The sequence below is a fragment of the Hippoglossus hippoglossus genome, chromosome 18 (assembly GCF_009819705.1).
Source record: "Hippoglossus hippoglossus isolate fHipHip1 chromosome 18, fHipHip1.pri, whole genome shotgun sequence".
Lineage (NCBI taxonomy): Eukaryota > Metazoa > Chordata > Actinopteri > Pleuronectiformes > Pleuronectidae > Hippoglossus > Hippoglossus hippoglossus.
Window position 1 is genome coordinate 10,449,781 of NC_047168.1, and position 19,924 is coordinate 10,469,704.

Sequence of the window (19,924 nt, forward strand, 5' to 3'; positions counted from 1 at the left end):
TTTTTGTTGCACTAAAAATTTACTGAACTGCGCAAGGCCATCTTCTAAACATAAGGTCTGTGAACTTATTTCAAGCATTGCATAGACAATTTACAGAATGGGAATAAAGGGGGAAACAATAGCAATACTAAAAGTTGGTAATAGGTCAGTACATTTTCATTTAATGTCTGATATGATTTTTTTTAACTTAAATATAAAATAAATTTAGATTTTTTTAGATATAGTATTAAGATGATATTTACACAATACATATAAATAAGATATAGCAAGGAGGCTTTTTGGAAAATACTGAGGATATGAGAAGATGAAATGAATGTGGTGGTAGATTTAAAGGGAATTTATGTTTCTTGTGTTATCGAAGGGATTTGTACAACCAATCTTGCTTAATATTATAACATCTTAAAAATAAAGGTTAATTGGAAGTTTGAATTTGCTCAATTAGACACAAACACAACCCAGCTCATTATTATTATGATACTTATTATTATTCTAAGTAGTAGGAGGAGAATTCTTAGTATTTTTGTCATTGTTGTAAGGGAGTTCTACGTCACGGTCCAAACACCGTAGAAACTACAATTCCCAGACTGCACCTCGGAGGAAAACTCGCCCATCGCGCCGGAAGCACAGACCTTACCATCCGGTCGGGGGGCCGCTGACTGTGTTTATGTTTTTATTCTCTTTTATATCAAACTGCACCCGATTCAGTGAAGAGGCTTCAGGGTAAAACCCGCCAGACGGCGTAGTTCTGTACAAACGAGCCACTAAGCGACAAAAGTAAGAATATTCAGGTATTTGTTCACGTTCCAACGCGACAGTAACGTTACAATAGATGTCAGGAAGCGCGCTAGCAGCTAGCTAACACCACGGACGGAGTATCTGCCCTCAGGGATGTTTAAAATGATTTTATCACCGCGGGTTTATTTGGTAAAATTATCTTTGTATAAACAGTGACGTCATGTTCGGTAGCGAACTGTGCTGAGATATACTTATATAGAGGTGCTAGCATCCGAAGCTAACGATGCTAAATTAGCCGATAGCGTAATAGCAGCCAGGCCTGGAACACGATCAATCTGCGTGGTTCCTGCTGGTGGTTGTACTAATGATCGTGTTGTTAAGTGTTATTTACATGTGTCCTCTGAAGATTTTAACGCTGTTTCAAACTGAAATGTGTGAACCCCCCCACCAGCTGGCCCCCCCACTGCCTGTCACCATGCCCGCCCTGCTGGAGAGACCCAAGCTGTCCAACGCGATGGCCAGAGCCCTCCACAAGCACATCATGAGAGAGAGGGAGCGCAAGAGACAAGGTGTGTGTGTGTGTGTGTCTGTGTGTGTGTGCAACACGGGTTGTATAAGTGTACACATCTCAAGTCTTTAATGTTTGTACAAATTAAATGGACAGTTCACCCAAAAATGAAAATTCTCTCATTATCTACTCAGCACTATGCGGATGGAGGTGGTGGGTGAAGTGTTTGAGTCCACAAGACACTTCTGGAGTCTCAGGGGTTAAACAGTGTTGCAGCCAAATCCGATTTATAGTAACTGAAAAATAAAAACAACAGTAAAACTGTAAACAAGTACATTTTCACCAAGTTTTAAGCCTAAATCTCTCCGGAGAAAGATAACAGAGGACATTGAGGCTAAAAACATGGTGTGAATGACACCGTTATGTCTGGGCTTACAGACACTTGGATGACACCACAGGAGCAGTATGGAGGCATTTTACGTTTTAGTTTTTTCCCCGTTTGAAGAATCTGTCGCCATTTACTTTAAATTGTGTTGGATTTGGCTGCAACGCTGTTTAACCCCTAAAACCCCAGAAGTGTTTTGTGGAACTCAAACACTTCACCCACCCCTCCATCGGCGTAGTGGTGAGTATATAATGAGTGAATTTTCATTTTTGGGTGAACTGTCCTCTTTTTTCCTGGTTCTTCATTTTACTACATACAATGTGGAATAAAATGACAGTGTTTTCACCTCCCAACCGTACAAAACACTCCAATATCCTCCACTTGCCCTCACACAACCTTTCAGAGGAGGAAGAGGTGGACAAAATGATGGAGCAGAAGATGAAGGAGGAGGAAGAAAGGAAGAGGACAAAGGAAATAGAGGAGAGGATGTCACTGGAGGAAACCAAAGAACAGGTAGGACAAGTGATGAAATAAACGCAAACATTCATGTAGATGTGGAAGTTGGAGGTTTCTGTAGCAGGAGATGGCTTAGCCTCCTTGGCCTGTGTTCAGACAAATAACATCTGGTAAATTAACTTTCAGGTGATGAAGATGGGTGAGAAACTTCAGGGCCTGCAAGAAGAGAAACATCAGCTTTTTCTACAGCTCAAGAAAGTTCTCCATGAAGAGGAAAAGAGACGCAGGAAGGAGCAGAGGTAGGGTTTTTTTCTATTATTAAAAATCCCTTTTTTTAAACTTATTTTAAGGGTTTGAAGGAAGTATTCTTTGTATTGAGTTTCATTTCTGTGCCCCCTGTCTCCTCTAGTGATATCACAACACTGACATCAGCCAGCTACCAAACCAGTCTGCCCATGCATTCAGGGCAGCACCTCCTCAGCATTCAAGGTGAGAGGTTGTCCAGCTTTTATTTATATTCTGACCTCGTCTGGGCTTATGTGGAACATTGATATTGTCCGTCAGCTGATCCCTTTCTCTCCATTTCCCCTCTCAGGCGGTTCCGTCAGCCACAGTCGACCTGGTGCTCTGCTCGGAGAACGAAGCAAACAGCTGTTCCCCGCTGCTGTGATTCCAGTAAGTGTTCACTGATCTCTTCACAAACACTTTCACCTTTTAAATTGACCTAAACTGCCCATACATTTATTTACACGTGGTATTCTCAGCAAAGTGTTGAGTGATTTCTATAGACTCAAACCTTTTTACCCTGAAACCTTTAAGTAAAGACTGAAACCAGTAATTCTCACTTCCTCCTCCCCCTCTTTTAGACACGTCACTACCAGACGCCGGGCTTCAGCTCGTCCTCAGCAGAGCACGGGCAGTTCAGTGGGAGCCAGGGGGTCCATGAGCCCTACGGAGTGGCTCAGGCCCAGCATCCATCCACCTACGCCCCTGGACCATCTGTCAGTTTTGCCAGCAGCTCTCAGATCAGAGGTGCGTGACGTGTGTGTGTTTAAGTGGCAGGGATCACACATCATTTTTAACAGAAGAAAACCTGCACTGCTACATTTATACTTACTTAATAACTGAACTTCAGTGATTATTCATAAATTCCTGAGTCCAGTGTTCTTAATGCTTGTTGTGTTATACTCAGATGTCACATTAATGTGCGATGTTGTTGCTTTCGTTCTCTCTCAGGTGCGTCTGCGTTTCAGGCCATGCAGTATCTCCCCCACCAGCAGACTGGTTACCCCGTCCACAGTCACTTCACCTCCCAGCCTGGTCAGTTCCTCGTGCTCTCTGAGCTGAGTCATTAAAGAATGTTGACAAATAATATCACCTCAATACATTGAAATAACCTAAATGCAGATGCTGCACATTATTGTTAAAATGTACAATAGATGGTAACTTGTGTATCTCCTGCAGGATACATCCCCGGAGCAGGGATCCCTCTTCAGAAGCAGCTGGAACATGCCAACCAACAGTCCGGCTTCACCGACGCTGTAAGACCATTTCAAACTTCACCCAAGCTTCATTTAGATTTGATCAGTTGGATTCTAGACACAAAATAAAGTGTAATCTGATGGAAAATAGCTATTTGCATCCTGGAATCTAGTCTATCCAAACATGTTATGGAAGCAGCTACACTAAATCAGATATATTCCTCAGAGTCTTGCTTTGCACTTCATCTGATTACAAATTTATATTTTGGCGTCACAGGGCACTTTAAGGCCGATGCATCCACCAACCATGCATCCTTCTGCACCAGGGTTGCTGCCCACACCGTCAATGACGGTGCAGATTCCCACGGCAAAGGTGAACCCCCAAAACCCACACACACAGCTCTTTGACTTTTCAAATTGCATCCAGTCAGATCTGATCGGGAAAAAATATACGTAGTAAATGAGTTATTTTTGGCTTGTTTAATCCGTGGCATTGATTTTGCTTATACAGAAAAACTGGTTCAATTTATTACCAGGAAATCATTTGTTAGTTCTAATTTCCAAGTCCCCGACCCTTCCAACCTTTACTTATTCACTTTTCTCTACCGCCACCTTGTGTTTCTAGTCATGATGTGCACCACATTTACTGAAAAACCTCACCGTATATACTTCCATCTCCAGGCCCAGTTCCAGAGCTCCCCCCAGAGCGCTCCTCGCCACGGCTTCCTCCCCCACAGCCAGAGCGGGCAGAGGTTCTACCACCACGGCAAGTGAACTTACAGCCACGTGCAACAGCACTGTCGCTGCGGTTTCACAGCTTCGCTCTGGATTGTGGAGAAACTTTTTGGACGAGTCATGACTCTTCAACAGAACTCATTAAGTTGGATCACACCATAAGATATGTGTTTTATTTCATGTATAGAAACTGTTTTTAAGTTGTGTCTTGACATGTGCTTTGATTTTTTTTACATAACTTTAAACGATGTTAATTTGTAAAATAGCCCTATTATTTTAACGCTACTCTGGAGGTGCTTCTGTGCACTGAAATGTTAATATCTGCATGAACCAGCGCTTATTCTCTGTGAACTAACATCTCTCAGGGCGGAGCTGAGCGTCTCCGCAAAGTCACAAAAAGCAGAATAGAGCAAAAGCTTTCAGCGGCATTGGTGGTTCTAACACGTTGCAGATTTTCCGGTTCATCGCATCAGACCTAAAGTTAACTCAAGACGACCTTGTTATTCACACCAATGGAGGATTTCCTGTGTTTTTCCTCTGCTGCACAAATCAAGTCGGTTCCATTTTAAAGCTTTTGTGTTGCTGAATAAAAAAACGATGAGAAAACGCCACGTCAGTTTGTGTCATCTTTATTTGTGCGTGGTCATGGAGACATTCTGCTGACTTGCTGGTATGAACCCAAGTCAAGGAAACCAAACCGCCACAACATGTCTGCCTCCTGACTCATCGCTAAAAAATGTGAGAGTACGCCAAATAGTCGTTTTTTTTCTCCAAGCAGCTGTGTAACGGCCCCCTCTGAGGATCTGTCTTTTAAAGAAGTGAATCAAGTTAGGTTGAGGTTTTATAATTAGTTTGTTGTGGGAGCAGGTTTTTTTTCTCTCGAGACAAAAAGAACAACCTGGGTGTGCCATGTTGGTAACCTTTTGTTTAATAGACAAGTTTCAGGTGATGAAATCAACAGCAGGACGGACTTTTTCAGATGAATCGCTGCAAAGAAAAACGCCGTACAGAAGAGACATAACGAGTCACGTGTCCGGTCCTGTACAACACACGTGCACTGAACAAGCCTCAATGCAGGTCTAGAGTTGAAGCCCTTAATAAAACAGGGGAACGTATATAACAAAACGGCTGTGACGTTATCGACGTTTTTCTTTCCCCTGGTGGAAGGTAGCTACTCGGGTGTTTGCAGACCTACTCAGTTATTAGTTAGAGAACCTTCCTCAACACGTCTTTGCATCTGTACATCTGGACTTGGATGTGTGGTAATAATTTTTTTTTTTTTTACAATTCAAATTTCCAATCGTTCATTCGAGTTCATCTCTAATCGAAGCCAAAGGTAGGAAGGTCGGAGAACAGAGCAGGGGAGAAAGAGAGAGAGAGTATGAAAACCGAAAAAGAAAGAAAAGAGGGAGAGTAGCATTGACGAGGCAATGTCCCCTCCTCTTCCCCAGGTCCAGTGCATCGCCTGTGCCCCTGAAACAGAGTTACAAAGAGGAGGGGAGGGGAGGAACGAGAGGAGAGAGGAGTCAGAAAACGGACACGGACAAAAATATAAAAATAAACACCACAGAAACAATTTAATGAAGCAGTAAGTGTTTTTAACTGTAGCCTCCGCAGAGGCAACATTGCACGTACAACATTGTCTTTTATTTGTGTGGACACTTTCTTGTACAGCCCACAGTTTGCAAGTGAGAAAGTGCATGAAACAGTTTTGACCCGACAGTTACAGCGACGCTACGAGCTGTTTCTTAGGAGGAAGTAACAGGAAGCAACCGGCTGTAGAATGAAGTGCGACCCACAGACCAGAAAGAAAAAAAACAATACAGCAGCTCGAAAATACAATATGAACCTTAAGCTTTCCTCAATATTTTGATAGTGCTACGCAACAATGATACACATGCTCATAATAGTGTTAACATGAGACAGAAGGTACACGGAGGGGAAGGCAAATCCATCATTTCATACAATCGTTCCATTTATCACATTTAATTTCCAATTTTTTAATCTCAGATAAACTCCAATAAGGTGCAGTTCAAATAAACATATATGTTTTTATATATATACACGGAAAATACAATTATGCTTTGACATAAAATGGAAAAACATTGATATTAGTAGAGCCTGATTGATTTATCACTTGGTCAATAAAATCGGCCGATACAGTACGAGGCTTTCACAGTGTGTGTGTTCATGTTTGCTAATATAAAACAATTCTATTCTATCTATGATTGCATATCATTTTAGACGGGGAATATCAGACGACCTGTGTTAAAATGAGGAACAGGTTATGATTCAGGTTTCATAAATAAAGAAATACTTAATGCTTTACCTTGTGAGCACCACATTATCATAAGTATCAGGTCTTTTCTAGAGAAAGAAACAGACTCGGAGGAAATTGCTTCTGTTGTGGAGGAGGACATGTTTGTTGCTGGTCGACTGTAAAGTGCGTGTTTGTCAAAGGATTTTGAATATTTCTCAAGAAATAATGAGATTGGTTCGAGTTCTCTTTGCTGCTTATTTTCCGAAAATATGTTTTTCTTTATTTCTCATGATATTAGAGCACATGTATTGGCCAACTGATCAGTATAAGATATTTCTTACTGCCTTTTATCAGTATCGGCTCCAGCCCCAGAAATCCTCATCACTCGGGCTCTTGATTTAAATCCACACGAAAAACTCTATCATTTTAAAATGACTGGAGTTGCCCCCCCCCCCGCTCCACTGATGAACAATAAACTCTACATGATATCACACACACACTTGCACTGGCATGGCACATGCTGGTGGCTTGTGGTGTAACACCCATACACACCCATACACACCCATAAACAATTTTACACAGCGCGCGCACACACACACTCCTCTTCAGGCAGGCTTGGGTTAGGTGCTAGTTGAGGTGGGGGGGGGGGGGGGTGGAGAGGACAGCTGCGTGTTGTGTCCAAACAGCTGTGGCTCTGTATTTACCTGCAGTGGCTTATTTACCCAAGGCTTTGATGCCGATGGCGGATTCTTCATCCATTGCATTTAGAACGGTGACCTGGAAGAAGAAGAAGAAGAACAAAGTGTGAATGTGTGTGTGTGGTTTGGTGAAGACATGTCCCTCATGTTTTCTCCTGTTCATCGTCTCAGTGCCACCGTGCGGAGGTTAGTGGCCGTCTCTGTCAAACCTTGGGTTCAACATCTTAATCCTGAGGTCTCAAACCGTAGACCTGGGAGCCAGATCCAACCCATGAGACAATTCCAATCAAAAGTTTCAAAAACTGTTCTCAAATTGGTTTTATGAGGTTTTGGAGGCAAAAGAAATTTCCAGTTGTTGCCTTGTACTAATATTAAGTTTTGGAAAAACATTCTACAGATTTATAAGTAATCCAAGTAATCATAAGTTGTAGCAATCTTAAATTATGAGCTTGCAAATACTTTTATGGCGTCACCCTTGACTTAAAGTTTTTAAAAGGCTGAAAGGAAAATGAATCCTGGATTTCCAGATTCCACCATGAACACAATAAGCCATGTGTGGGTTCCACAGCAGTAACGAGAGTAGAGGGAGGTGACAGTACTCACCAGGATCTCCTCTCCGGCTTCGTGCTTGCTCTCGATCTCTTTGCCCAGGTCTCCGTCAGGGATCTTCAGGTCCTCTCTCACCTCCCCGCTGTCCTGGAGCAGAGACAGGTAGCCCTCTGTGATCCCAATGAGCTGCAGAGCCGAGGGACAGGAGCATAACAGAGGAAGGGGTCAGGAGTGGGGAAAAACAAGTTGTTTTCTTAGTCACGCACAAACATTTCAGAATTAATTATTTTCATTACGCAGGCTACTGACGTTTTTGTTGCTTGTTCCCCCCCAGCGCCATTAAAAACTGCAGAAAGTGTGTGGGAGCACTGGGACCGTATGGTTTCGATCCTGCACCATTTTCTTATCATGAGAAATGAAGAACATGCACAAGCACTTTTTGACCACATGGGCTTCAATGGAAACTATCAGTGCATTTCTGGGAGCACTTATGCTGAGATGGAACAAGATCTGAAAACAACACTGCTGAGAGTTGGAACTACTGAACCAAACCAGTATGGTTGTGGGGACTTCAATTTAACGTGGCCCAATATCCTCATTAAATAGGTTTCACTGAGTATGGTGTTCCTTCATGGATACATCTGAGAGACAAGCTCCTCTCGCTATGGAAACGCTTTTTTAGGTTCTGTAATAATCTTGGTGCTTTTTCAGATTAGCAACCAACTGCTAATTGTCCCCTTGCAGCCATTTAATATCATCTCTGAAAGTCTTCTGCTTATTAAAGATCATTTGTAAATATTACAGTGATATTTAAGATGTGATTATGAATTTCCCGCTGATGAGAAATAATATACTTCTTAAAACTGAATAAAGATTTTATACTTGCAAAGAGGAGGCAGTCCTAGTTTTCTGTCACATGAACATTTACACAACATGGCTTATAGGTAATGAATATATATAAGTTATCTATAGTTTGTATATTTGTAGTTCTAGTACCCAGACCAAGCTTTGAGAAAAGTAATGTGACACAATCTGACTTTATGATGGAGTATAGAACAGACTAATGTAATATTAATCTTATATACTTGGTAACAAACAGTGACGACCTATCTCGTCTGTCCCCCCGCTGTCTCACCTGGTAATCCATTCTCTTGATGTTGGGGACGTCCATGTTGTGGGTGGAGGGACAAATATCCTCAAACTTCTTACCAGTGAAGATGTCGATACCAACCATGTGCACCTGCAACAGAATAAACAAAGAAAGCATTCATTGAAACTAAATATACACAAATGACTCCGCTACTGTAAATGGTAAATGGTCGGATGATCCACTTAGGACACAACTATTTTCTGACCTTTTATATTTTGTATTTTACATATATTTGTTTGTATGAGTCATGCAGCAAAGTGCAAAAGAAATGTCCATCACTGTTTCCCTGGGAACGCGGACAGGTTCACTGACCTTGGCGTGGCCGTGCTTGCCGGTCTTGGAGGTGGACATCTCAACGATCTTGCAGGGTCGGCCTTTGAGCAAAACGAAGCCATTTTTGCGCAGGGCCGAACACTGCTGTGGGTAGGTGGAGGATGCCCCTGCATCACCGGTCTGGAAGTCCAGGTCTGGGTCTGCCATGCCTGCTGTGGTGGGGCCAATACACAGCATGATGGGATTTAGATAACTGTATTATAATGAGAGATTTTAGAATATAGGACCAGATGTTGAATATCCCTCGTACGTTTGAAGATCTTCTGCACGATTTAAGTTTCCAACTACCAGCAGATGTTAGCAGGTGTTAGGGACATAACTTCAGTTGTGCACCACAGCAGCATCAAGTGTTTTGGCCTTGTGATCAGTGATACAGGCTGAAGCTGAGGGTACGCTGCGGTTAAAGGTAAATCTGACTGTCTAGCTTTTATTAAACTAAACACTGTCCCATTTTAGAACATGGATGGAGGATATCCCTTGTATGTTCTACCGTGTTAATCAATGCCCACCAACAGTTTATGTTAGTGGATGTTAGTGACCACCAGCGGATGGTAGGGACCTTCAGTTGTGTACCTTAGTGTCATCAGGTGTTTCTGCCTGAAATGAGTTCTGTATTTGAACATATAAATATTGTAAATATATGATTAAAATGATAAGAAAACACTGGACTCGACTGGAGGTGGTCAAAACAAACGTTCGCTGCTAAAAGAACTTGAGGTGTGATATCCACAAAGAAGCTTCACGTATGGTAAATAAATATTGATCGAACAGCCACACGGCAAATACTGTCCTGTTTGTTTTTCCATCATTATCTTCTTACTCTCTGAGGTTTGGGCTGAGATAACCTTTTTTAACTTTCAGGTCAGATTGGTGCAACTACTGCGTTACTACACACACACACACACACACACACACACACACACACACACACACACACACACACACACACACACACACACAGGGGGTAAAGTGTCTGAACAAGCTGGTGAATATCTGTCAGGAGCAACAGCAGAGGAATATGGACATGTGAGAGTTGGCTGCTACAACCTGGGGAGATGACACTTTCATTCAACGACGCGGAGCAGACGAGGCTAAATAAAGCAGCAGGAACTCGGCACCTGTGCGCAAAAGTACGAAGGATCCAACTATACAAACAAAACTTTAATAAATACCAGATGCAAACACTGTGATTTCTCTGTAGCTGCGGCTCGGATCATCAGTGTTTGTGCTGAAACAACTTCAGCGGTGGTGGTGCAGCCCAGCGACCTGCAACGAGTGCAATGGAACTAAGTGCACAAGTTTAGCAGCTTTATTTAAATTAAAAACAAAATAATGTTATTGTTTAGAATGTGCTTCAGGAAAAACAACTTGAACCCCCCGTAGTTGAGGAGTTTCCTGCCCGGGTTATGGTGTCTGGTCACCCGGGTAAAGCGTTAAACTCAGGGCCGCTAATCCGCGCTAATGAGCCATAAATCAAATTTCAAGCCGGGCGTGACTTCCCCGACCGGGCCTCCATGTTGTCAACCGAGCTCGGATACAAGAAAGTGACGGCGTTAGGGGCCCGTGTACCGGGGGGTAAAGTGTGTTTACAAAGTGGTGACCGCAGTGCTCGAACATAGAGGAGTCGACTGAGGCCTAGTGCGCACACAGCGTGCCACAGCCCCGGTAACGTTTGACCGTTTGACGGGCTGCACCGAGGCCGAGGCCCCGCTCACCAACCACCACCGTCCACTCCACACACAGGACCCCTGCGTTCAAACCCCGTCTACCCGCCGCGGTACTACCGTGGCTCCCCGGTTGTTTAGAACCCGCCGCTGCCCGTTGGCACAGCCGGTAAAGCGAGTTAAATATCTGGCCCGCTAGCGCACGGTAATGACTAAGCTAATACTCGTGATGGCTGCCAGCGGAAACAATATCACTTAGTTGAGCCAAGTTCACCGCAGGTGGCCCGTGAGTTTAAAGCTGTAAAACTTTTAAAACATGTAAATAACGGTGGAATAAAACTTATAAGAGCCGCACAGGCCGGAAGAGGATCCGGGTATAATGTCTCGTTCTCCCTCCCAGCCTCCGGGTGGGGAGGTGGAGGGTTAGCTAACCCTGCAGGTGGGGCGCTAGCTCCCCGCGTTGTTATGCCCGCGTGCGGGGGGCGTTTAAAGGGGGATTTATCATAATAGAGACGGAGACACACATGTGCGCAGGATGGCTCCTCTGCTCAGGCGCAAACACGCCCCGTCTGCCGGGTGTTTTGACGAGAACTTACCCGAGTGTGTGTTGATAGCGCTCCTCTCTGGGGGACTTCTTCTCCCGCTGGTTCCACCTCCTCCTCTGGTGCCTCCCTGTAGCCGGGCTAGCGGGTCGTCTGGCTGGCTCCGTTAGTGATGTCGCTCCCCCTCGCTCTCCTCTTTCTGAAGACCTATCTGTCTTTGCTTGTTGATTCCGCGTTCATTCCACTCGTGTCCGCTCGGCTCCTCTTCTCTAACCCGCTGGTGTGTGTGTGTGGTCCCGCTTCGAGTTGACCTGATCCGCAGCCCCTCGAGCGTCGCAGTCCGCCGCCGGGCCGAAGAGAGTGTGAGCCCCGCAGCTTCCCGAGTACGAACCGTCAGTGGCCTGGTTCTCCACCTGCACTGTCTCCGGCTCCTGCTCCTGCTCCTGCTCCTGCTCCTCACCACGGTCTCCTCATCACACGGACCTGACTGTACTTCCTCTGACTACTGTCAGAATAAAAGACTAATGTCTAATACAATACTTCTTCTCCTCCTCTTCCTCCTCCCTCTTCTTCTTCTTCTCCTCCTCCTCCTCGTCCTCCTCTTTCTTTCTCCTTCCTCTTCTTCTTCTCCTCCTCCTTCTTCTTCTCTTCGTCCTCCTCCTTCTTCTTCGCATCCTCTTCCTCCCTCTTCCCCTTCAACTCCTCCTTCTTCTCCTCCTCCTCCTCCTCCTCTCTCTCCTCCTTCTTCTCCTCATATATATGTTCAACATTGTAGAGCACATTCTCTTGCAATTACACTGTATCATACATTATTATATACTATCTTGCATTACAATGTAAGATTTACACTCTAAACTAACGTGACAGGCCCCGTCTCCATGACCTCTCCATCCCTGATAGCTCCATCCTTTTATTATGTTTATGCTTTATGTTGTATACACTTAATACATCGTTTCATTTCCCCACTACTTTCACCTCCTACATATACAGATGTGCTACATTAAGTCTTAATGTGTTGATGGTTGTATTCTCATGTAATGCAGGTCAGAGGCTGAGGGCAGGGGTGCTGGTTTCATGACTGCAGCTTGGTCAGCTTTCTGCAAAAAGCTTTGCAATTGTAGAGTTTGGTTGAAGACTATATATCTAAAGAGTATTTCCCTTCATATGTTTTATGTGTATGCATAGTTATTAAAATCAGGATAGTGTTTTCTCTTGGTTTTTTTTATTTTATAAAATTTTTCTTATTTCCTATCTGTGATGCACAAACAGACACTTTTACACTGAAGGTGCAGCTGCACATTCCTCTGTCTCCTCCCGGCTCACTTAATGTAGCTTGATGCTGCTTTTCATCCGTGAAACGAACAGACCTCGGTATGTTGGCACGTTCTGCGCATGCGTGGCGTTTCATCCTAGTGCCCCAGGGGCCACTCGATCTCGACTTTACTGCACTTAAAAACATACAGTGGGATCATTTGGTTAAAAAGATTTAAAAATGCACATATCTATCACCATGATTCATCCAGAACCACTTGTGAAAATGAAATAAAAATATTTTCAAATAGTTGAAAACTGTATTTGTATTAGTTTTAGCTGTGATTTGTATGATTAGAAGTTGTAAGATGAGTTTTGATGCCACATTCTAAGGCCTGTATGGTGCACATATGTATTTATTTGAATATGGCGTGGATCAGTGTTTGCACAAGACTTTGCATTCACTAAATAAATGGAAATTAACAAGATCCAGATGTCTCTGTTTATCCTGCATCTTTGAAATATTTCTGAATCCAGTGCCTTCCTGACAGTGTGCTCATCTACTTTTTCTCTGTTCAGAGGCCCACATGGATTCTGTGATCACTGAATGGTTTTGCCAGTTCTTGCAGCCGCCGGGTTAAATTTAGTTCAGTGTAACTGTAGTTCCATGACCTATGTGCCGGGGGCTGCATGTAATCAAAGGCATAGTGAACACCAAAATGAAGATTCAGTCACATGAAACTCCACTGAAGAGTAGGAACATCAAACCCACAGTGAGTGTTCTCCTCAGAGCATAGATAATACTTTCAAAAGTTAAAGGAGACATTTATTTACACGTCAAACTAATCTTCAAGACGGTGATGACGTCCATTATGGAGGTTGGTTTTTAGAATTAAATTAGAAAAAGTTAATTGTTTCCCACCAGTATGACAGCCCATTATATATTATCTTAAAGTTTCTCCCTACTGGCCAAAAACAGTAGTGTTCATATGAACCTACTCAACAGGTTGAAGCAACATAGTAATTTATCTGTCATGGTCTTAATCATAGACTGTGTACAAAGATGGAAGAGTCCAAGGAGTATTGATCGCCCCCTGGTGGTTGGCTCCAGTAAAGGTCACTTCTATTCTATATTTTCTCTGCTCATTTCAAGGAAAATACAAAATGCTGTCTAGATTGATTGATTGATTTGATTAGTTATTTCGAACAATAAAAAAAACAATCATAAAATATAGATTTAAGATTTGTAAAAAGTAAGAACAAAACAACAATGAATAATAAACAGACTTTTAATAGAGTAGAGAGAAGCAAAGATGCTTGTCCAGCCCTTTATCTATCAATACATCAATGTCTATCATCTATATCAAAACAACAATAATACAATTCATCACAAACATACATCCTCCTCCCCAGTGATCCTAGAAGTAAAAATGTAAAATCAAGTAAAAGTTGACCTGTGGCAGTTAAGAGTTAAATATTAAATAGCATATATAACCCCCTGCTCATAAAGAGAACTATATAAAAACTATATAACCCAGCTCCTCTCACCTGCACTTCTACTTCCCAATTGTCCCCCCCCCCCCCCCCCCCCCCCCCCCCCCCCCCCCCCCCCCCCCCCCCCCCCCCCCCCCGCCTCCAGCCAATCACAGCCCGGTTCCAGGACCCTTGGGAGCCAATGAGAGCCCGGGCTGCTCGCGGCGGCCGGAGGGGACGTCGGGATAAAAAGTTAGAGGAGCCGGAGGGGACCGAGTTCCGGGCCGATCAGGAGGGCGGAGGGGACCGAGGAGAGAGACGTGCGTCCAACCAACCGACAGAGAGCATGACCGACGCCGAGGCGCAGAGCGATCCACCGTCGGCACCGGTGGAAGAAGACAAACCACAGCCGGAGAGGAAAGTCATAGGTGGGTGAAGGGGCGCAGGTGGAGCCGCTGTGCTGGAAGCAACGCGTTAAAAATATGCGTGGAGCTCTTATTCATCACTGCTTGGGATGACGTGTGTCCATCATTTTGGAAATAAACAGTTTAATGTTCAGTGACAAGTTTCAGATTCATTTTAAAGCCACGTCGACAGGGAACTTTGAGTCAATCACTGATTAACCTGTGTTTCGTTTTTAGCAGCAACACGTGTCCTGGTGGATATTTACCAATTTACTGTGAACACCAACATGGAAGCTTTTACCAAAAAGTTTAATTTCTAACATGCAAATAAAACATGGAATTCTTTCTATTTTCCCAAGTAGTTTAATTTCTAACTTACAAATAAGAACATGGCTGCCTTGTCTTAACATTTTCTCCCACATTCAAGTCGAACTTCTATTTTTAATCTGTGTGTAACTTAAGAACTTGGCTAAAACCCACGTTGTGTTTTTGAATCTGTTTTTCACACATGACCTAAATGTCCCCTCCTTATCCGCGGCCACGCGCCCAGCCGGACGTGCGCGCTCCCCTCTGCAGGTGCAAATGATCTTCTACCAATTAGATGCGTTCAGGTGTTTTTGTTTTTCATGGGAAAACTGAGCAGGTGAGACATTGAGGTGTCTTGTCTTTGGTGACCTTTTATCTAGCTGAGCAAAGTGTACCTGTGCGTTAGTGGCCCTCCCTCGTGACCCAGTTCAGAGCTGGTTTCAAAGTTTTGATTCACTGTTAATGATTGACGCACAACACTCCAGTTTCTTGCCAGCGAGGTGCCGTTGATGCAAGTGAGATAACAGCAGCTTTATTCTATGAACGTCTGCATAATGTGACTTAATCATGTGCTACCTGCTGTTGCAGCCACCCTGGTCCAAGGCACGGTGAAGTGGTTCAATGTACGTAACGGCTACGGCTTCATAAACAGGTAAAGTTTCTACGTCACTGTCCACATGCATCTTCAAGTTTAAGTTGATTAAAAGCTGCAATAGCATTTCAGTAGAGCGTAGAACTCCGCAAGGCACATCAGTCTTCTTAGATTCAAACTGCACACACTCGTAGAAGTCATCCCCCTGAATACTTGTTTTCACCAAGATCTGGGAAATGTTCCCTGGGAAATCAATCAAAAAATTCCTGGATCTGTCCACTGATCCAGATTCCCACCGAAAACCTTCCCAGTCCAAGTTCCAATCCGTCCAGTAGTTGATGCTTAATGTTGCTTACAACCAACGGACAGGGGGCATAAAAAAGTCTTTAGGGGAGATGATTATTAATCATTTTCCTCATTATGAGCTTTTATTTTTGGCAGGAACGATACCAAAGAAGATGTATTTGTTCATCAGGTAAGATGAGCCGGATTTATATTTGAAAGCTACAAGGATAATATGCCATCGTTTGATGCTGAGTCCGTCCCCTCAGACGGCGATCAAGAAGAACAATCCCAGAAAGTTCCTCCGCAGCGTCGGAGACGGGGAGGTCGTAGAGTTCGACGTGATTGAAGCTGCCAAGGTAAGAATCAGTTTCATGATGTGATCAGATCAAATTTAAATGTTTGCCAGTGTTAGAATTTCTCTTTCCTGTACCTCAGGGCTCAGAAGCGGCCAATGTGACCGGCCCCGGTGGCGTTCCAGTCAAAGGGAGTCGCTACGCACCCAACAAACGCCGTTTCCGTCGACGGTTCTTCCCCCGCAGCCCTGGGCCAGGGGACCAGAGCAAACCAGCTGACAGCCAAGCCCCTGCTGCCAAGGGCGAGGGGTCAGGAGACAGCGATGGAGTGAGACCACAGCCGCGCCGGCGAAGGCCCTTCAGACCACGGCAGGAGGCACAAGAAGTAAGCTGGAGCAGAGGGATGGGTTCTGGGTAATCAACCTGGAGAGATAAGTAGAAAATGGATGTTGCTGCAAGGTTACAGGAAGGTGGGAACCGAATTTGAGTGCAACCAAGAGCTGTGATGTTTTGTTTTCAGGGTGAGTCTGGAGAGCAAAATAACGGCGTAACAGAAGGTGACCAGCAACCACAAAGACGTTCTAGATTCTGGCGTCCGTACCGCAGGTGACTTTGACGCCACTTCCTGAAATTCTATAGGTTTGAATCACTTCTACAAACCAGAAGTTGAAATAATTGAATCTTCCCTCTTGTGCCGGGGTTCACAGACCGTTCCGGCCTCGCCCACCTGCCGATCAGGCTGCAGACGGGCAGCAGGCGGCCGGGGAGGAGCCGAGCCAGGAGCCGAGCCAGGAGCCGAGCCAGGAGCAGGTTGAGCTGAAGCAGACAGAGGCCTCCGAGGGCCCGCAGACCAACGGAGAAGCAGATCAGGGCCAGAAACCACGGCGCCAATCTAGACGCCGCAGGCAAAGGAACTCTGAGTCGTCGGTGTCCAAAGTGAGTGAGATTGTACTGATACTTAAGATTATGTGGATGTGTAAGTAATTTCTGGACTTTGACATTCATATCTTTCCTACTTGAAAGCCTGGCTGTTGTGCATATTATAATTAACTGTTGCTTGCTTGAAACACTTATTTTCCAGAATGATACAGAGAAGTCTGCGTCGGAGCCTGGGACCCCGCCTCAGAACTCCAAACCAGCTGACCTGAAGTCTTCTTCCAAATCCCCAAAGTCTTCACCGAAGAGCTCTCCCAAAACACCCAGATCACCCGAGGTAAGATCTAGAACTTAAAAATATCATCGGTGTATTACTGCTGCTGTTTGTTTTGATTGGACAAATATTGTGACTGTCCTTCACCTCCGAGCAGGCAGCTGACCCAACAGTCCCAGCAGTCCCAGCACCGACAGAGTGACGTCACTGAGAGGACAGTCACGTGACCTTTGGCAAGAGGTGGGATCCTACGTTAAAGTGGTGCATGGTGGGAGCCGTGGGGTGGGGGGGGGGGGGGTTATAAGGGAGGCAGTTCTTGTGCAGAATGTCCCACATTGGATTACAGAAAGCAGGATGACGGACCTTAATGGGCGCAGTCGAAAGGGATTTAAAGTGGCTCTGTGGCACTGAAAGGTTTGGAAGACATTTTTATGTTGAGTCTCTAAAGACACGACATGTTGGACTCAGTCTTTTGTTAAACGCAGGAAAGTTTTTACTCAAACTCGGGCAATTCAGGATTTCAGATTTAATATAATCCTCGTTTTAGGGTTTGTGTCTTTTGTGTTTTTAATGTCTGTTTCTATACCGTCTTTCTTTCACTCCCTGTGTCTCTGTACGCGTTTATTTCCTGTTTTTGTGTGTGTTTCTTGTAGGTCCTTGTGGGGGGGTAAGGACTGGACCTATTTCAGAACATGTGCACTACTCTCCCCTCCCGGCACTCCCCCACCCTCCAACCCACAATCTCATTGTCGTCCCCTCGGACCCCTTCCTCCTCTCCTTTCATCTTGTCTTGTCCAGTCTAGTAACTCTATGTTTGGAGAGGGACGGGGTGGGGAACAAATGGGATCCAGGTTGGTGGTGGGTGCATATTTAGAATTTAAAATTACATCTTTAAAAAAGATCTGCTTGGTAGCCCAGTTATTCCGCCCCCCCTTAAACAGTTTTTCTTTGGGCACATCAAGTAGTTAGGAGAACCAGCCTTGAATTTTATTTAACTTAATTTGGTTGAAAAGGGGAAAACCAGGCAGGTGTGAGGGTGGTGGTGCATTATGGGAGTCGGTTTAGTTACGTTAACACCTCAAATCACTTAGAAACATACCGACTCCCGTCATCGTCCTCAGTTGAGGATATATATATTGAAAAAGAAACTTATTTCTTTTGTTTTACTTATTTGTGTGTGCTTTTCTTTGGAGGGGATAATGTGCAATGTCAGTGCTGAAAATGGTAATTAATAAATCATGTTTGCAAATCTCAGGATTCTGTCCTTATTTGTTCACGTTTGATCAACGGATTAGAAACGGCTTTGCACAAATTTACAGAACAATGATGTTGAGTCATTAATGGACGACTGGAAAGGTGTTTTCAGATATATTATTTACATCCTTTAGTCACAATATCGATATTCTCTCTCTGTACAATTCCAGGTCCTCCCGGAACATGTTTCCTCAGAAGGTAGTGATTAAAAGAACAAATGGCACATTGGTTTCCAGAAAAACACACAAACTTGTCATACAAAACTCATCTACGAGATTCTCTTTACAGGCGGCCGTCTTCAGATTGCACATCTCGCTTCAGTTTACAAAACTAAACACCAGCTAGAGTATAAAGAATTACAACCTCACACCTTTTTTAAAACTACCATCAGTAACCAAACAACACACTATGTACACATGAAGTATTAAAATAGACTTTAAAAGTAGTATTTCTACAGGTTGTGCAATGAGTTTGTCATGATCGGAAAAATAATTTGCCTTTAACGTAACTGGGAATGTGCCTCATGATTTTAAAAACCCCAGTTTGGCAGTGAAGACTGTTTCTCTACATTATCGGGTCACCATGTGCTGTTGGCACTTTACCATGTTAGGTTTGTTCTTTATTCATGATAAAAGAAAACTAGACTTCTAAAATAACACTTAAGGAAATAAGAAGATGTATATGATTTTTCTGTTTTAAATAAGAAGCTAAGCTCAAAACATGAGTGTTACCTAAGTACAAAATACATTAATCCTGCACTTGTAGGATTTAAACCTTGATTCATTCCAGTTTAGTTTCAAACCCTTTATATTTCTTATCTCTTCCAAGGAGTTTGTTTTCCTCTGCATTTGTTATTTGGCAAGATTATATAAAAACTCAGGTATAGGACCAGGAAGAACCCATTCAATCAAATAAAAATAACATCGCGAGTGCGTTTTTCAACATCGCTGATATCTCAGAGAAAAAGCTAAATATCTAGACAGGAAAATATCAGACAGGTTTAGGCGACTGATATTTATGTGCGTGTGCAAATCCAAATCTGTAGTGAATTTAAATGTGGTTTCCTACGGGTTGTGTTGCCTTCTCTTTTCTTTACATAGAATGTGACCCTCCAGTGGTATTTCATAAATAACCGGACGTTAAGTGTGTTCCCAGCTTTAGTACAACATAGACAAGCTCAACTCCATATATATATATATCTCTGTGGATGTTTTTATAAATAAAGTGCAGGAAATCCTCCCTCTCCACTTCGATTTATCAGTGTTGCAACTAATCACATCGTTTTTTAATACCACTGGCAGTTGATGCCTCAGCAGTCCAGACACCTTCTCCACATGTGCATCTTACCCGGCACTGCAGTGGTACCAGCAAATTCAGAACACCCACACTGTCACACACCCTCAACACTTCTATGGCACCA

At 43.8% G+C, this 19,924-nt stretch overlaps 3 protein-coding genes across 11 annotated transcripts; 2 read left to right on the forward strand and 1 right to left on the reverse strand.

Moving 5' to 3' along the window:
• Positions 1-594: 594 nt before the first annotated feature.
• gps2 (G protein pathway suppressor 2) lies at positions 595-4,911 on the forward strand. Of its 6 annotated transcripts, XM_034569216.1 has the most exons (12): positions 606-774; positions 1,187-1,304; positions 1,966-2,141; positions 2,271-2,383; positions 2,494-2,573; positions 2,680-2,759; positions 2,951-3,116; positions 3,321-3,404; positions 3,549-3,625; positions 3,843-3,938; positions 4,247-4,341; positions 4,377-4,911. In XM_034569216.1, exons 2-11 carry the CDS (start codon positions 1,211-1,213, stop codon positions 4,337-4,339), a joined length of 1,059 nt encoding a protein of 352 aa, XP_034425107.1. In that variant the 5' UTR covers positions 606-774; positions 1,187-1,210; the 3' UTR covers positions 4,340-4,341; positions 4,377-4,911. The 6 variants fall into 6 exon arrangements, with proteins under 6 accessions (XP_034425112.1, XP_034425109.1, XP_034425107.1 ...); XM_034569218.1 differs by having other exon boundaries at positions 602-774; positions 2,032-2,141; positions 4,247-4,902; XM_034569215.1 differs by having other exon boundaries at positions 4,247-4,911.
• A 294-nt stretch (positions 4,912-5,205) lies between these two features.
• On the reverse strand, positions 5,206-11,979 carry LOC117752079 (eukaryotic translation initiation factor 5A-1). 3 transcript variants are annotated; one of them, XM_034569241.1, is made up of 6 exons: positions 11,551-11,970; positions 9,270-9,442; positions 8,943-9,047; positions 7,862-7,993; positions 7,265-7,337; positions 5,206-5,773 (listed from the first exon to the last, which is right to left on the reverse strand). In XM_034569241.1, exons 2-5 carry the CDS (start codon positions 9,435-9,437, stop codon positions 7,275-7,277), a joined length of 468 nt encoding a protein of 155 aa, XP_034425132.1. In that variant the 5' UTR covers positions 9,438-9,442; positions 11,551-11,970; the 3' UTR covers positions 5,206-5,773; positions 7,265-7,274. The 3 variants fall into 3 exon arrangements, with proteins under 3 accessions (XP_034425132.1, XP_034425131.1, XP_034425130.1); XM_034569240.1 differs by lacking the exons at positions 5,206-5,773; positions 7,265-7,337 and adding an exon at positions 7,460-7,488 and having other exon boundaries at positions 7,774-7,993; positions 9,270-9,439; positions 11,551-11,979; XM_034569239.1 differs by lacking the exons at positions 5,206-5,773; positions 7,265-7,337 and adding an exon at positions 7,460-7,488 and having other exon boundaries at positions 7,774-7,993; positions 11,551-11,974.
• A 2,414-nt stretch (positions 11,980-14,393) lies between these two features.
• Positions 14,394-18,504, forward strand: LOC117752063 (Y-box-binding protein 2-A-like). 2 transcript variants are annotated; one of them, XM_034569210.1, is made up of 10 exons: positions 14,394-14,648; positions 15,519-15,582; positions 15,964-15,997; positions 16,074-16,163; positions 16,243-16,485; positions 16,621-16,706; positions 16,808-17,036; positions 17,182-17,313; positions 17,405-17,490; positions 17,904-18,504. In XM_034569210.1, the coding sequence occupies exons 1-9, from the start codon at positions 14,423-14,425 to the stop codon at positions 17,450-17,452; spliced, it is 1,152 nt and encodes a 383-aa protein (XP_034425101.1). In that variant the 5' UTR covers positions 14,394-14,422; the 3' UTR covers positions 17,453-17,490; positions 17,904-18,504. The 2 variants fall into 2 exon arrangements, with proteins under 2 accessions (XP_034425101.1, XP_034425102.1); XM_034569211.1 differs by having other exon boundaries at positions 17,408-17,490.
• The last annotated feature ends 1,420 nt before the right edge of the window (positions 18,505-19,924 follow it).